General features: G+C 42.2%; 1 protein-coding gene across 1 annotated transcript in view; it reads left to right on the plus strand.

The window, feature by feature from the left end:
* LOC127428035 (echinoderm microtubule-associated protein-like 6) overlaps positions 1–16500 on the plus strand; it is a 92007-nt gene that overhangs the window by 24906 nt on the left and 50601 nt on the right. The window contains exons 7-17 of the mRNA XM_051676057.1: positions 5306–5507; positions 5712–5849; positions 7777–8033; positions 8125–8334; positions 8833–9000; positions 10293–10399; positions 10653–10753; positions 13286–13472; positions 14682–14787; positions 14985–15078; positions 16225–16325. Coding sequence (XP_051532017.1) covers positions 5306–5507; positions 5712–5849; positions 7777–8033; positions 8125–8334; positions 8833–9000; positions 10293–10399; positions 10653–10753; positions 13286–13472; positions 14682–14787; positions 14985–15078; positions 16225–16325 — 1671 coding nt within the window. The remainder of the gene's footprint in view (positions 1–5305; positions 5508–5711; positions 5850–7776; positions 8034–8124; positions 8335–8832; positions 9001–10292; positions 10400–10652; positions 10754–13285; positions 13473–14681; positions 14788–14984; positions 15079–16224; positions 16326–16500) is intronic.

Consider the following 16500-nt stretch of genomic DNA (forward strand, 5'->3'; position numbering starts at 1 on the left):
GAGCACCTACCCCAGAACAGGGCTCTTAGTTAGCGCGTGTACTGGGCCGGAAGCGAGTCTCTCCGAAAACTTGACTGCCACAGGGCTCGGAGGAAGTCAACCAGGGAACAAAGTTTGTGAACACTACTGGGAATTAATGGCGCACGTCTTGAGCTCCAAGGGAGGTGGAAGGCGCTATGTGCAAGCGATACACCCGGCCAGCTATCCCGGGCTTATCCGCTTGTGTTCCGTGCCACTACCTGGGACGAAACCGGTTCCATCCGGAGGTTGTAGAACCTTGCACAGGTGTTGGGTGTTGCCCAGCCCACTGCTCTGCAAATGTCTGTTAGAGAGGCACCCCTGGCCAGGGCCCAGGGAGCCGTTACACCCCTGGTAGAATGGGCTGGTAACCCTACCGGGGGCAGCATGTCCTAGGCGACATATGCCATAGTTATGGCATCAATGAGCCAGTGGGCGATCCTCTGCTTGGAGACAGCACTTCCTTTCCGCTGTGCACCAAAGCAGACAAAGAGCTGCTCAGAGATTCTAAAGCTATGCGGGACCAGCTGAACACCGCCCTCAAGTCAAGTCATGGTATGTCAGTGGTACTCCAGATAAATCTGTCAGTTCATCCTGACAGCCTCCCTTCCAACCTCTCTTGCAGGAAGGAAAGCACTGATCCGACTGCACATCTTTGGGGGTCTTCCCGACGGGAAGAACACCACTTAGCGAACAGACGCCACTTAAAGGCATACAGGCGCCTCGTAGAGGGGGCCCTAGCCTGAGTGATCGTTTAGGTCTTAGCTTAGGTCTTCCGCGTCCCATCCAGGGGCCAGACATGGAGATTCCAGAGGTCTGGGCGCGGGTGCCAGATGGTGCCCCTTCCCTGAGAAAGACGGTCCTTCCGCAGGGGAATTCGCCAGGGGGGAGCTGTCGCGAGGAGCGTGAGGTCCGAGCACCACATCTGGGCGGGTCAGTAGGGTGCTACCAGGACAACCTGCTCCTCGTCCTCCCTGACCTTGCATAGGGTCTGTGCAAGCAGGCTCACTGGGGAAACGCATATTTGCACATGCCAGGGGGCCAGCTGTGTGCCAGCGTGTCTATGCCGAGGGGGGCCTCAGTCAGGGCGTACCAGAGCGGCAGTGGGGAGGATTCTTAGGAGGCAAACAGGTGCACCTGTGCCTGTTGAATCGACTCCAAATCAGCTGGACCACCTGAAGGTGGAGTCTCCACTCTCCCCTGAGGGTAACCTGTTGTGACAGCGCATCTGCTGTAGTGTTGAGGTTGCCCGGGATGTGAGTGGCTTGCAGCGACTTGAAGTGCTGCTGACTTCAGAGGAGGAAACGGCGGGCGAGTTGTGACATACAACGAGAGCGCAAACCACCTTGACGGTTGACATATGCTACCGTTGTTGTGTTGTCTGTCTGAACTAACACGTGCTTGCCCTGGATCAATGGCCGAAACCTCCGCAGGGTGAGCAGAATTGCCAACAACTTGAGGCAGTTGATGTGCCAATGCAGTCACGGACCCGTCCAGAGGCCAGCGGCTGCGTGCCCATTGCAAACAGCGCCCCAGCCCGTTTTGGAGGCATCTGTCGTGACCACGATGCGCCTGGGGACCAGTTCTAGAGGAACACCTGCCCATAGGAACAAGAGGTCGGTCCAAGGGCTGAAAAGACGGTGACAGACCGACGTAATGGCCACGCGGTGTGTCCCGTGGCACCATGGCCGTCTCGGGACTCGAGTCTGGAGCCAGTGCTGAAGCGGCCTCATATGCATCAACCTGAGCGGGGTGGCCACTGCCGAGGATGCCATATGCCCCAGGAGCCTCTGAAAAAGTTTCAGTGGGACCGCTGTTCCCTGTTTGAACGCCTTCAAACAGGCCAGCACCGACTGGGCGCACTCGTTTGTAAGGCGCGCCATCAAGGAGACTGAGTCCAACTCCAAACCGAGAAAAGAAATGCTCTGAACCGGGAGGAGCTTGCTCTTTTCCCAGTTGACCTGAAGCCCTAGTTGGCTGAGGTGTGAGAGCACCAGGTCCCTGTGTGCGCACAACACATCTCGAGAGTGAGCTAGGATTAGCCAGTCGTCGAGATAGTTGAGAGCGCGTATGCCCACCTCCCTTAACGGGGCAAGGGCAGCCTCTACAACCTTCGTAAAGACGCGAGAAGACAAGGACAGGCCGAAAGGGAGGACTTTGTACTGATACACCTGACCCTTGAACGCGAACTGCAGGAAGGGTCTGTGTCGAAAGAATCGAGGCGTGGAAGTACGCATCCTTCAGGTCTACCGCTGCGAACCAATCTTGATGCCGGACGCTCGCCAGAATGCGTTTTTGCATCAGCATCTTGAATGGGAGTCTGTGTAAAGCCTAGTTCAGAACTCACAGGTCCTAGATTGGCCTCAACCCACCACCTTTTTTTCGGTACGATGAAGTAGGGGCTGAAAAACCCCTTCTTCATCTCGGCTGGAGGGACAGGTTCTATCGCGCCCTTCCGTAGGAGGGTAGCGATCTCCGCGCAAGGTAGCAGCGTTTTCGTCTTTCACCAAGGTGAAGTGGACACCGCTGAACCTGGGCGGATGCCCGGCGAAGTGAATCGCGCAGCCGAGTTGGACAGTCCGGACCAGCCCTCGCGACGGATTGGAAAGCGCAAGCCATGCATCCAAGATCTTGAGCCGTGCCAGGGCAGGATATGCCGGCTAGCATCCATCTACTGCTCTACCATCGAAAACTGCTGGGCAAAGTCCTTGACGGTGTCGCCGAATAGGCCCATCTGGGAAATGGGGGCAGCAAGGAATCGTGTCTTGTCAGCCTCACCCATCTCGACCAGGTTGAGCCAAAGGTGGCGCTCCTGGACCACTAGTGTGGCCATCGTCTGCCCGAGAGACCGCGCCGTGACCTCCGTCGCTCGGAGAGCATGGTTGGTCGCCGAGCGCAGTTCCTGCATCAATCCCGGGGCGGAACTACCCTCGTGCAGTTCTTTCAGCGCCTTGGTGGACTTGCAGGAGAGCCATGGCATGCAGGGCGGAGGCAGCTTGTCCAGCGGCACCGTAGGCCTTAGCCATCAGAGACGACGTAAACCTACAGGCCTTGGATGGGGGCTTTGGGCACCCGCGCCAGGTGGCGGTGCTCTGCGGGCATAGGTGCACCGTGAGCGCCTTTATCCACCGGGGGATTGCCGAATAGCCCTTGGCCGCCCCACCATTGAGGGTAGTGAGGGTGGGGAAGCTGAAAAGATCGGGACCGGGCAGTAAAAAGTGCCTCCCGCGACCTTGTCAGCTCTTCATGCACTTCCGGGAAGAAAGGAACGGGGTGGGGCGTGGCTTTGAGCGACGCTGCGAGCCCAGGAACCAATCACCGAGCCGCGAGGGTTCAGGGAAGAGCAGTGAGATCCACTCTAACCGACGCTCGCGGCTGCCTGGGAAAGCATGTCGTCATCCCCGCGTCAGCCTGTGATGGGGCAATCGACCCCGAAGGGAGGAGCCCAGCTGAGGCTTCCGACTGGACGAGCCCGCTCTCCGATGCTGCGCTCGAGAGCTCATCACTTATGCGGGCTCCGAATAAGAGGTCAACTCGCCGTGAGACGAGCCGGCGGACTCACCCGGAAGACCAGTCGGGACAGACGAGCATGCTGGGGAATGGGAGGTCCACGGGGGGATACCCGGAGGAGGCGCTCCCATTGAGGTCTCCAAATCGCCCCCAGTGCCGTGCTGGCCTCATACCCATGGGTAAAAGGACCGAGGCGGGAGCCTCTGGGGTGGCTCTCTTTCTTACGAAGGCGAGCCGCGACCGCAATGAGAACATGACCATCCACGAACGCTGTCTCCGCGTGAGCAGTGCCCAGACACGAAAGACAGTGATCGTGACCGTTAGAAGACGAGAGATAACGAGCGCAACCAGGAATAACACACAATCGGAAAAGCATCTTTAAAAAGACGCGTCTTTAAAAAGACGTTCCGTGTGTGCGCTCTTTTAGAGAAATATATACTCTTTTAGAGGGGAAAAATGCTCTTTCAGAAAATATACTCTCTAGTTTTTCTGCCGAAGCGCCCAGGGGCATTCTCTGCAGTGCACCAGTGCAGAGGAGGGAGAAGCCGCTGAAATGCGCCGTCAGATCCAGCAGAGGTGAATGAACAGTGCTATTCAGCTCAATGAGCATGACCGTTCGGCTCCGAAGAGAAAATCTGAATGAGTGGTTGCATACCAGCTCCTGTTATACCCGTATGTCTGGGGTAGTGGCATGCAAATACCACTCGCCAATTTTCATTGGCCTTTTATCAAAAACCAGAGGTGTCTCGGGCTCCCAAGAGTGACCCCTAGTGTCACTACATCGACACCAACGTCGAGTGAGTGACAGATAGGAAACATTGGTCATGCATGCTTGCAGCACCTGAGACACCTGAGGGAGACAGAACAAATCGATGAACTCACCGGAACTGTGACAAAAGCTGGTTGATCAAGAGAATCTTGGTTTCAACTTCACAATTTAAGATTTATGGACAGCTTAGATTACAAAATTTTTTTTTTAACTCATCCCACCTTTTATAAAAACAACCAAAAATATATGTTTGTTATACACTTACAATTGAATTCTATGGGGCAAGGCATTCTGGAGTGTTTAAAAGCAGAAATGTGAAGCTTGTATTTTTGTTTAAAGCATTTACATTAATTCTTATTTGAGCTGTAAACAAGTATTTGGAGACAGTTTATTAAAAAAAAACTTTCTTTGTTTCTTTCTTCTACTCTAGATTCTGTTCTTCTGTAGCTATTGAAACTTGTCAGTGACATACTACAGATATTGTCGATTTCTGTTTGACAAAATGCTTATGGTCCTCATTTGTAAGTTGCTTTGGATAGCACCATCTGCTAAATGACTAAATATAGGTGTAAAGTTGTCTTAATCAGCCTTTTAGTGGTGGGACTACTTTTCTAGGTGGATGAACTAGGTTATGCATTACAGTTTGCTCCATGTAAACATTTCCTTTCAGGTATCCCTGCACATACAATATGTTATGAAAGTTAAATATGATTATGAAATATTGCACGCAACTTTGCAAAGACAAGGTTAGCTAATGAACATTATTATTCTAGTCTCATGTTAACATATACCATAATGTCTTGTCACTATTTCTTCGAAACGGTGTGTATTTTAACATTTATCCCTGTAGAATATCTTCCCCAGTAGACTTCCATTGTAAATGCAGTACTGTATACATGCATCATATGCTGATGGCCAATAATGCTGTTTTTTTTCAGGAGGGTTGGCCACTTAAATGGCCATTATTTTATTGATGACTCCTGATTAATCAGAATCGCTCTATGTCAGGGCTGTCTATACGCAGTGTGTGTTGGAGAGCTGACCGGATCCTAGCTGGAACTCAAGACAGTGAGATCTTTGAGGTGATGGTGCGGGACAGAGATAAGCCACTGCTGATCATGCAGGGTCACTCTGAAGGGGAACTCTGGGCACTCGACCTGCACCCCAAACAACCCCTGGCTGTCACGGGCAGTGACGACCGATCTGTACGGTTAGTTGACTCCTCATATGTAAGCAATAATCTACATTCAGCAGATCATCATCGCAAAATAAACTCAAACAGGGCAATCTGAACCCTGACGTGAAGTGGTTTATTTTTCTCCATTCTCTGTTCTGGTGTGGAACGCCAACTTTTCACTATTCCTTATGTCCATACTTGATTTTTATCAAACCTTTGCTTTGTTTTCCCCCTCAGACTGTGGAGTTTGTCCGAACACACCTTGATCGCTCGCTGTAACATGGAAGAAGCGGTACGCAGTGTTTCCTTCAACAATGATGGCTCTCAGCTCGCTCTTGGCATGAAAGACGGATCTTTCACTGTTTTGCGTGTGAGGTAGGATGGGCTTCATATCAACTCTGGAACCTCAGTGTTAAATTCATCAGTGTCCAAATCAATAGTTTAAGCAAGGGGTTTTCGAGCTGGGGTCCAGGTATCACAGGCCTGGGTGTCTGCAAAAAAAATAATTCAAGATGCATTTTTACGAAACACTGTTTTTCATTAAAAAAAAATGCACAAATCGAGGTTCCAGTGAGGCACTTAAAATGAAAGCCAATCCGTAAACGTTAAAATTCTCACTGTTTCAAAAGTATAGCCACAAGACATAAACAGTATGCACGTTAACATGATTTTAGTGTGATAAAATAGCTTCATACCCTTTTCTATGTAAAGCTGCATCCAGTTTTACAACTTTGTTGCCATGATGGCATATCTCCGTAAACTTAAAACCCTAAAACGTCTGTTAAAACAATGATTTAAACAACTTTACAGCTCAAATAATACACACATTTGAACAGTATAATAAAAATTACAAGCAATTAAAAAAAAAAAAAAGTATATATATATATATATATATATATATATATATATATATATATAAATACTTTTTTTTATATATATATATTTATATATACTGTATATATATATATATATATATATATATATATATATATATATATATATATATATATATATATATACAGTTGTGCTCAAAAGTTTGCATACCCTGGCAGAAATTGTGAAATTTTGGCATTGATTTTGGAAATATGGCTGATCATGGAAAAAGATGGTGTGGTTGTTTCAAGGAGCACAATACGACGATACTTGAACAAAAATGAGCTGCATGGTCGAGTTGCCAGAAAGAAGCCAATGCCACAAAAAAGCCCGGTAACAATATGCCCGACAACACCTTGACACGCCTCACAGCTTCTGGCACACTGTAATTTGGAGTGACGAGACCAAAATAGAGCTTTATGGTCACAACCATAAGTGCTATGTTTGGAGAGGGGTCAACAAGTATTGTGCTCCTTGAAACAACCACACCGTCTTTTTCCAGAGCAGCCTGTATTTCTCCTGAGGTTACCTGTGCATTTTTCCTTGTATCCCGAACAATTCTTCTGGCAGTTGTGGCTGAAATGTTTCTTGGTCTACCTGACCTTGGCTTGGTATCAAGAGATCCGTGAATTTTCCACTTCTTAAGTGATTGAACAGTACTGACTGGCATTTTCAAGGCTTTTGATATCTTTTTATATCCTTTTCCATCTTTATAAATTTCCATTACCTTGTTACGCAGGTCTTTTGACAGTTCTTTTCTGCTCCCTATGGCTCAGTATCTAGCCTGTTCAGTGCATCCACGTGAGAGCTAACAAACTCATTGACTATATATACACAGACACTAATTGCAATTTAAAAAGCCACAGGTGTGGGAAATTAACCTTTAATTGCCATTTAAACCTGTGTGTGTCACCTTGTGTGTCTGTAACAAGGCCAATCATTCAAGGGTATGTAAACTTTTGATCAGGGCCATTTGGGGGATTTCTGTTATCATTATGATTTAAAAAGGAGCCAAACAACTATGTGATGATAAATGGCTTCATACGATCACTATCCTTAAATAAAAGACAGTTTTTTGCATGATCAGTCATATTTTCAAAATCAATGCCAAAATTTCACAATTTCTGCCAGGGTATGCAAACTTTTGAGCACAACTGTATATATATATATATATATATATATATATATATATATATATATATATATATATATATATATATATATATTATCATATTAAAAAATCATATTAAAAAATTGGAATTGAATCAAATCGAATTGAGAGCTTGTGAATCTGTATCGATACTGTTGTATCTAGTTGACTGTAACAAGTAACGAGTAACTTGTTGCTCAACATACTGTAATTTTAATGTAGCTTCCCCAACACTATGACTATGATGAGAACAAACTGAGGTGTTTTCCTGTTTTCTAGGGACATGACAGAGGTGGTCCACATCAAGGACAGGAAGGAGGTCATACATGAGCTCAAGTTTTCTCCAGATGGATCTTACTTGGCTGTGGGCTCCAACGACGGCTTTGTGGATATCTACGCTGTGGCTCAACGCTATAAAAAAGTTGGAGAGTGCAACAAGTCAACCTGTTTCATAACTCACCTGGACTGGTCTGTGGACAGCCGCTTCCTGCAAACCAACGACGGAGCTGGAGAAAGATTCTTCTACAGAATGCCAAGTAAGTTTGTAAACATTTGATTTTAAAAGGAAAGAAAAATGAAGAAAATAAATGAGGAAAAACCTTCCTATGTTTGTTTTTCTGTTTTTAGCCGGGAAATTCCTGCCTAAAGAAGAAGCCAAAGGAATCCATTGGATGACGTGGACTTGCGTTCTCGGTCCAGAGGTGAACGGAATCTGGCCCAAATATTCCAACGTCAATGACATTAATTCTGTGGACGCCAACTACAGCAGCGCTGTCTTAGTGACAGGCGACGATTTCGGTCTTGTGAAACTCTTCAGATTCCCTTGTCTTAAAAAAGGTGATTGGATTTTCAAAAACAAATCAGTCGAATGTCAATGTTACAGCCATGCTGAAATAATCTTGTGCATCCATAGGGATGACTCATGGAACCAGTATTTTATGAAACCTGTCAAAAACATTTCCGGGTCATATCAAACCCCAAAATCAATAGAAAAAAATAAGAAATTCTAGTTTGCACATAGGACTATTAACATTTGTGAATAGTGTTTTCATGACCATTTTGCTCCAGTTCTAAGTGCTTTATTGCAAAAAATGTACATTAAAAACAAACTCAAAAGTCCAGACACATTACCATAATGAGAATTTAGGAGGCAAAATGTGTTTAATTGTCATGAAAATATGCCACAATGCCAAATATCTTCAAACTTTTCATTTTCTTTATGTAAAACATACTTTATTATTTATTTTCTTTTGTTTTGGGGTACATTTGTTAGATTGGCTGATTGATTTGTAAGATTCATCCGAACATTAACAAATACAAACATCATTTTTTCAGCTGCCAAATTTAAGAAATACATCGGCCATTCCGCCCATGTGACGAATGTGCGCTGGTCACATGACCTGCAGTGGGTTCTGAGCACAGGTGGAGCGGATCACTCTGTGTTCCAGTGGAGATTTCTGCCAGAAGGAGTCATGAATGGAGTTCTGGAGCCACTGCTGCAAGGTGATTTCATCCACTGATCATTTTACTCAGCAGAAAAGACGAATAGAGTTGATTCACCTCCATGATTAAGCTGGTTTTAAATGTTAAATTGTAGTAAATTTGCTTCATCTTAGTGGCTTACTGGTTAGAAATCTGGACTAAGTATTTGAAAAGTTGTCGGTTCAAATCCCAAATGGATTGATCTAGAGTTTGTCGCCAATGTGCCCTTGAGACGTTCCCAGAATGCATTGCGATATAAAAAAAAATAAAATAAATAAAACTTGCTTTTAAACTGAATACTGATCTAATATAAAAAACTCTTGTAATCAATATTTCTTTGATTTGTTTGATGCAACGGCTTGAGGCTGTCTAAACCGTTCTAAACCGTTTAATTTGTGTAGTAGTGCCAGCGCGTATAGCACAAAATGGAATGGGACACCCGCTTCCAGTGTAGACATCATCACTGATTATAATGGAGTTCTATTGCTTTTGACACGACGCAATGCTCGCCTCCGGTGTAGACAGGGTGTCTACACATTTTACACAAAAAAACACATTTTACACTAAAAAAGCTAGACACAGTGCAATGAATTGAACAGAACGCAGGTGTCTAGAGAAGCATTTTTGAAAGTTAAAGTTCTTTGAAACTTTACACAGAATCTTTAAAACAGCGCTCCTGTGAGAGACACTGAAAAACAGCAAGTTGTGGCACAACGGTCAAAGACGTCCATCTAGCGCATGTTTACATTGAAAAATAATTGGAAAACAGCACAGACAGATGTAAAAACGTGTTAGATGTGAAAGGCCCCTTAGAGTATTGCGATGTTATTAGACCTGTCGAGATTATAGGGAGCAACAGTCTGGTTCCATTCATTTTATTTCCATAAGCTAATTGATTTTTTAACGATAACTTATAAACTTTTAAAGACAGACCTAACGTGAGCTCTGAGGTTGTTAATCAATGGTATATGCTTCTATTGAAGCCAAGGTTTTAACGGATCCAGATGGAAAAAAATGAATGGGGAAAACGAAAAAGAGTTCGGGCACTGTTGCGCTCTATTACATAATAACCTGATCGCAGTTATTTGATCTCACCATGATTATTTGAAATGAGCATGATTATTGTGCACTTCAGGCTGTTTTTTTAAAGTGGTGGGGACACAGTTGGCCATGTCGAAACAGTGGGGCTGTGCCCCACCCGTCTCTACTGTAAATGGCACCAATGTTAATAATTTTTTTAAAACACTGGAATGTTATGAATAAACATCCTCAAAGAAAACGGCATCTAAAACCGTGTTTTCTTTTGTTCACAGAGGGGTACGCCGACTCCAATAGCGGCGAGTCAGACTCAGACCTGTCCGATGTTCCCGAGCTGGACTCCGACATTGAACAGGAGGCTCAGATGAACTACGAGCGACAGGCATGAGACGCTTTAAAAACTCCAACAAAATACAGTACTTTCTCCCATAGAGACATGAACTGTATATGCAGTGTCTGGTGGCCAGTGTTTTATATAACACACATGCTCCACTGCATTAATACTGTTCCTCTCATTATTTTCCCAGCTGATTAGCTGTCTGGTTTCCTGCTGTTGCCCTTTAAGCTTCATTCTCGCTATCTGAGTGTGTTTTCAGTGAATTTTGCCCTGTAACTCTTCTCCAAACATCCCGCAGGTGTATAAGGAAGATCTTCCTCAGTTGAAGAAGAAACTGGCTGGATCTCTGAAGAGGCAGAAAGCTCCAGAAGAGGGGCTTCGCCTTCAGTTTGTCCACGGGTAAATTTACATATCAGAATGATAAGAAATGTGTGTGTGTGTGTGTGTGTGTGTGTCTATTGCGAGCAGAATACTGTATAACATTCTACTTATTACTCATATTCAAAGAATAAATTAATTAAACAATAGATTTAGAAAGAGATGGGTTATTGTAAAGTCAGCCGGCCATTATCACAAAATAAACCCTGACAGGTGGATCAGGACACCGACGTAACACTTATTACAATTTACCAAAGAAATAAATAAATGGACATTTGAGATGAAACTTTTTTATTATGTGAGAAAAGAGTATGAAGTGTAACCCGACTTCATGACAAGTCATAATAATATTACGACATAGTGAATCTTAGGGAGTTCAGCTTATAAAATAAAAATAAATGAACCAACAAACGATGCTATTAAGATTTTTCTTAAGTTAAGCCCTTAACCCAAACCCTAAACCTAACCATGCTTTTAATAGAAAAAACGCATTGTGTACATCAGTCATTTGTATTTCTTATATAAATATGAAATGAGTAGCCAAATTTGTTCACTGACGTTTCCATAAAATAAAGTGTTGGATCAGAGGATAACAAAAATTTGATGGGCTCTATTTTCGTGATGCAACAACTGTAAGCCACGTCTTATAAAATTTTCATTAGAGTGCTATTTCTAAGCAAAATTTTTGTGCCAGCATAAAGCACAAGTGACCATGGGTGGGAGTGTTTGCGCTATCTGTGGGTGTATGCATACAAACTGTGGGTGTATTGTATGTTAATGAAGTGGCGCAAAGCACAATTTGCTATTTTCCTGAGAAATAGGTTATTCAGGAGCTCGTCTGTTTTCAGCACAAAGTCTAAATTCAGTTCCTACATTTGCAGTTTGGAGATTCCACCAGCAGGTGGTAATAAAGTTCATGTACAAACTCTAAAAATATAGTGGAACATCAACTTATGTCCCTGACGATCAGAGTTGCAGCCGTCTCATAAAACAAAAATGTATGAGATTTGTGTCAAACTTTCTAGAGGTCATCATTTATTTTTTCAATTTTATTATTTTATAGTCATGTTGGGGTAACCTCCTCATGGTCACTATAATGTGGTTCGTCTCGGTGGGGTGCGTGGTGAGTTGAGTGTGGATGCCGCAGAGAATAGCGTGAAGCCTCCACACGCGCTATGTCTCTGCGGTAACGCGCTCAACAAGCCACATGAAAAGATGAACGGAATGACGGTCTCAGACGCGGAGGCAACTGAGATTCATCCTCAACCACCCGAATTGAGGCGAGGCACTACGCCACCACGAGGACTTAGAGCACATTAGGAATTGGGCATGCCAATTTGGGGAGAAAAAGGGGAGAAAATCCCCCCCCCCCCCGAAAACAACAAAACAGTTTTGCTTTAAGTTTTTTGTATTTCAGTTAATGAATTGAAACTTTAAATCAAAACAACCTGTAGCGAAGTGGAAGTGAAGTGCAAAAATCCACAACCTGAATGGCAGACACAACCACTATTAATACTAGCCATGATTTGTGTGCCACTCGATCAATATGATTAATAATACTTACATTCTCTATAATTTAATGGCCAACATCCATATCCTGACCATAACCTCATTTTCCATGCGTATAAAAGGAGCATGTCAGAGAAATACTGTGTGTCAGATTATTCAACAATGATGCCGTTAATGCACAAAAGAACGTTAAGTCCATATTTCTGTTCTTCTCATTCATTGCATACAGTACATTTACACTACCAAATTCTTATGAGTGTGCTGTCTTTGTTTATATTGCTGGTGCTTGATAGGGAATGGACTATACTATATAATAGGACGCAGACGCTGCAATAACCGGAGAAGTTCCTCAGAATTAAATTACACTTGACCCAGCCCATTAGCGCGTTGCATGCGCAATTTCACCAAACCCACTTGTGCCTAGACAAAAATACCAGAACTTCATGGCCATGCCCATCGACTTTGCACTACTGACTTATAGCATAGTGCTGTTCTTAGCGCTAGCCCTCTTAAAGTAGGGCCCGATGCCTGTATTTCATCGGTTTGAAGTTCTGTTTGTTGATTGGTTGGTCTCTATTGAAATAAAATCCCAAGTCATTTCATATGAATTATATGAAGAGTTGTCATGAGACTACAGTATGTATGAATGGCAGAGTGACATGAGCGACATGAACCTTGCACAGCTATGTAGGAAATCAGTTGCCCTTGACAACGGTCAACAATATAGTTTAGCTGTCATTATACAAAAATATTCAGCCACAGAATGCCACGATTGACCAGTCAGAATCAAGTATTCCAGAACTTTTTTGTATATCAATAAATTACTAAATTATAAATTTTTAGTCAGTTTGTTTATCTGTGCATCTATTTATTGATTTTATGATTAATTCATGTTTAAAAATTTCATAATTGATTGTTTATTTGATTCATCAGTTTCTCAAATGATTATTATGTGGCACAAATATGACCCTCTTCATAACAGATGTTTAGAAAGATCATTAATTATTGTATTATTGATGGTCTCTCTCTGTGTGTGTATTTCAGGTACAGGGGTTGTGACTGCAGGAACAATCTGTTTTATACTCAAGCTGGTGAAGTCGTGTATCATATAGCGGCTGTAGCTGTGGTTTATAACAGACAGCAACACACGCAGCGGTTTTACCTCGGTCATGATGATGATATCCTGAGCCTTACTGTACACCCGCTCAAAGATTATGTAGCTACAGGACAGGTGGGTAACAAACACTGATGTGCAACAGTTGCAAAAATCATACAGGAATAATGCACATTCAATGGATGGCAGGCAATCACACCACAACGAAAAGCCTAAATGTGTAAAATTTTGCAATATCACTCAAGCAAGAGCTGTTGTACAGAATATTAGCATGGCTGTGATTGGGCCATTGGCTTTAAAAGAATATTCCAGGTTCAATACAAGTTAAACTCAGTCAACAGCATTTGTGGCACAATGTTGATTACTAAAAAAAAAAAAAAAACTAAAAAAACAAACATTTTGACCTGTACCCCCTTTTCTTTATATAAAGCAAAATTCAGTGGGGCCATAAAGGTTAAAATACTCGCTGTTTCAAAAGTATAGCCACAAGACTTAAACAACGTGCATGTTAACATGATTTTAGTGTGATAAAATCACTTAAAAACCTTTTTCTGTGTAAAATATCCATTTTTACAACGCCACAAACCCTAAAAGCCGATGAAAGGACAATTTAAACAACTTTACAGCTGAAATAATACACACGTTTTAACAGAAGAATGAATGTAATTTCTTTTATAAAATTATGAGCTTCCTTTAAACCCTCCAAAAGTTGGCTCCATTCACTTCCATTTTGAATGCTTCACTGTCACCTTGATTTCTGCTTTTTTTTTTTTTTTTAAGAACCCCTTTTCTTACATGACAAAATAATTTTTTGTAGTAATCAACATTATGCCACAAATGCTGTCAGTTGATTTGAACTTGGATTGGACCCAGAATAAAACCCAAATCAAAACCTGATTTTAACTTGTATTGGAAAACTGAGGGACTTATTAAAAATATTGGTGATAATATACAGTATATTGGTGGTAATTATCAGCATGTCTCAGATGCTAACAATAGATGCTAAGTTCATGGTTCTAAAAATTGTAGTCATGGGCATTTCAATAGTGAAAATAATTTTTCTTGTTAAACTTGGTTCTAAAATATTTAATTGGCTGGAAATTGGTCTTTGTGAGTATCTGGAAAAGATCGGAAAACTGGAAGCATCATAGGAATTCATTGTTTAAAAGGTCTAGGAACACAGTATATAAATTAACCCAGAATATTCCTTTTAAGATGTCAATATATCTGAAGTATATTTTTCAACATTAATCATTCAGCCACCATTTTTATGTAATGTTTGACATTAAAAGTGAAGTTCATGTTAAATTGGTGTGTTTATTTCAGGTGGGTCGGGATCCAGCAGTCCACATCTGGGACATCCAAACGCTCAAGTGTTTATCTTTATTGAAGGGTCAACATCAAAGAGGGGTGTGTGCCCTGGAGTTCACAGGTCAGACCCTAACTCACATTTTATACACATCAAATTCTGTACATCTCATCAGTTGGTTCTTAAACCAAGAAAGGAATAAAATGAATTGTTTATCCAAAAATTTAAATTCTAATGAAAATAAGGGGGGGGGGGGATAGATAAAAGTGATCAAAATGTAATTCAAAAACTTGAGTATGGTCTTTATCTGTCCTCTGTAGCGGATGGCAAGAGTTTGGTATCTGTGGGCATCGATGAAGATCACTCCATTGTCATGTGGGACTGGAAGAAAGGAGAAAAACTGGCCAAATCCAGGTAAAACAAAACATGTTAGACGGTAAAAACTAGTTCTGCCAGTCGATTAAAGTTTTAATCACGATTAATTGCATAATTTTTATATGTATTAGTGCTTCCAGTTGAAATTTTTTTTTAATTGCGATTAATCGCATAATTTTTCATATACAGTATATTAGTACTGTCAAATGGTTACATTTTTTAATCATGATTAATTGCATAATTTTTCATAGTTATTAGTGCTGTCAGTTGATTTTAACTTTTAATTGCAATTCATCGTATACTTTTTCATATAAATTAGTGCTGTCAGTCAATTTACATTTTATTTCCTATTAATTGCGGATTTTTTAAGTGCTGAAATGTGACTCTATATATACTTCTTTTTCTGTCAAAATGCATTTATTTCCTTCTTAAGACAAAAAAACAAAACAACATGTAACAATAATGATTTATTAACATTTTCCAAACAAAGCCTTCTACAGTATAAAGATAGAAATGCGCTAAAATAGCACCAATTCAAGTAACATTAAATGTTTCCCAAAGTCTAAATGGGAGGTTGACTGGTTGAAAAAACTAGTCCCAATTCATTGCAATGGGCATAAAATCTCTTAAACTCTCATCCTCCACAAACAGACTGTGGCTATCCGCTTTGCTACAGCAGTCGTGAAGCCACATTCACAATTCGCGTCAAAGCCAGAGTCAAGCACTGCTTTGAATACCACATTAAAAGCATTTGCAGACAATGTCTCATTCTGCATTTTGGCAATAGTAAAGACTTGACGTGCTTCTGTGGTAATTAAATTGCAGCTTACAGAAGTTGCAAAGTACTTGATTTTGGGCTTGTTTGTACAACAGGTAGCGTTAAGAGGTCCTATATCCATCACTTGATCATTGACACAAAATAGCTATTATGTGTGTGTCGCGGTGTGTGCGTCAATGTAACGACTCCGGCGGACACATCACAAAGGTTCCGCCCTACTCCAACCAGTGTCTATGATGGTTTATGCTATATTAATGGTAGATGTATTAATCGTGATTAAGAAAAATGAACACGTTAAACTTTTTAAACGAATCGCATGTGTTAACGCGTTAATTTTACAGCTCTAGTAAAAACTCATTCTATATTTACTGCATGTAAAATGACGTCTGTCTTTCTCTCTGCCATAGAGGACATAAAGATAAGATCTTTGTGGTGAAAGGAAACCCGTTCCGCATGGACAAACTCCTCACAGTGGGCATGAAACACATCAAGTTCTGGCTGCACACAGGTAAAGGATGTTACTTCATGGTCAAACTATTTGCTTTAAGCATGGTGCTTTGTAACCCAAATTATGAGTGGTTTTAAAGAGAAATTCTTAGTGTGAATTGGACTATTAACCGTTTAGTCTCATCGAGCTAGACTTTTGACCATCAGCATAAAGTCTTGTCACACGGGGGATGGAG

This window comes from Myxocyprinus asiaticus, chromosome 37 (genome assembly GCF_019703515.2).
Source record: "Myxocyprinus asiaticus isolate MX2 ecotype Aquarium Trade chromosome 37, UBuf_Myxa_2, whole genome shotgun sequence".
Taxonomy (NCBI): domain Eukaryota; kingdom Metazoa; phylum Chordata; class Actinopteri; order Cypriniformes; family Catostomidae; genus Myxocyprinus; species Myxocyprinus asiaticus.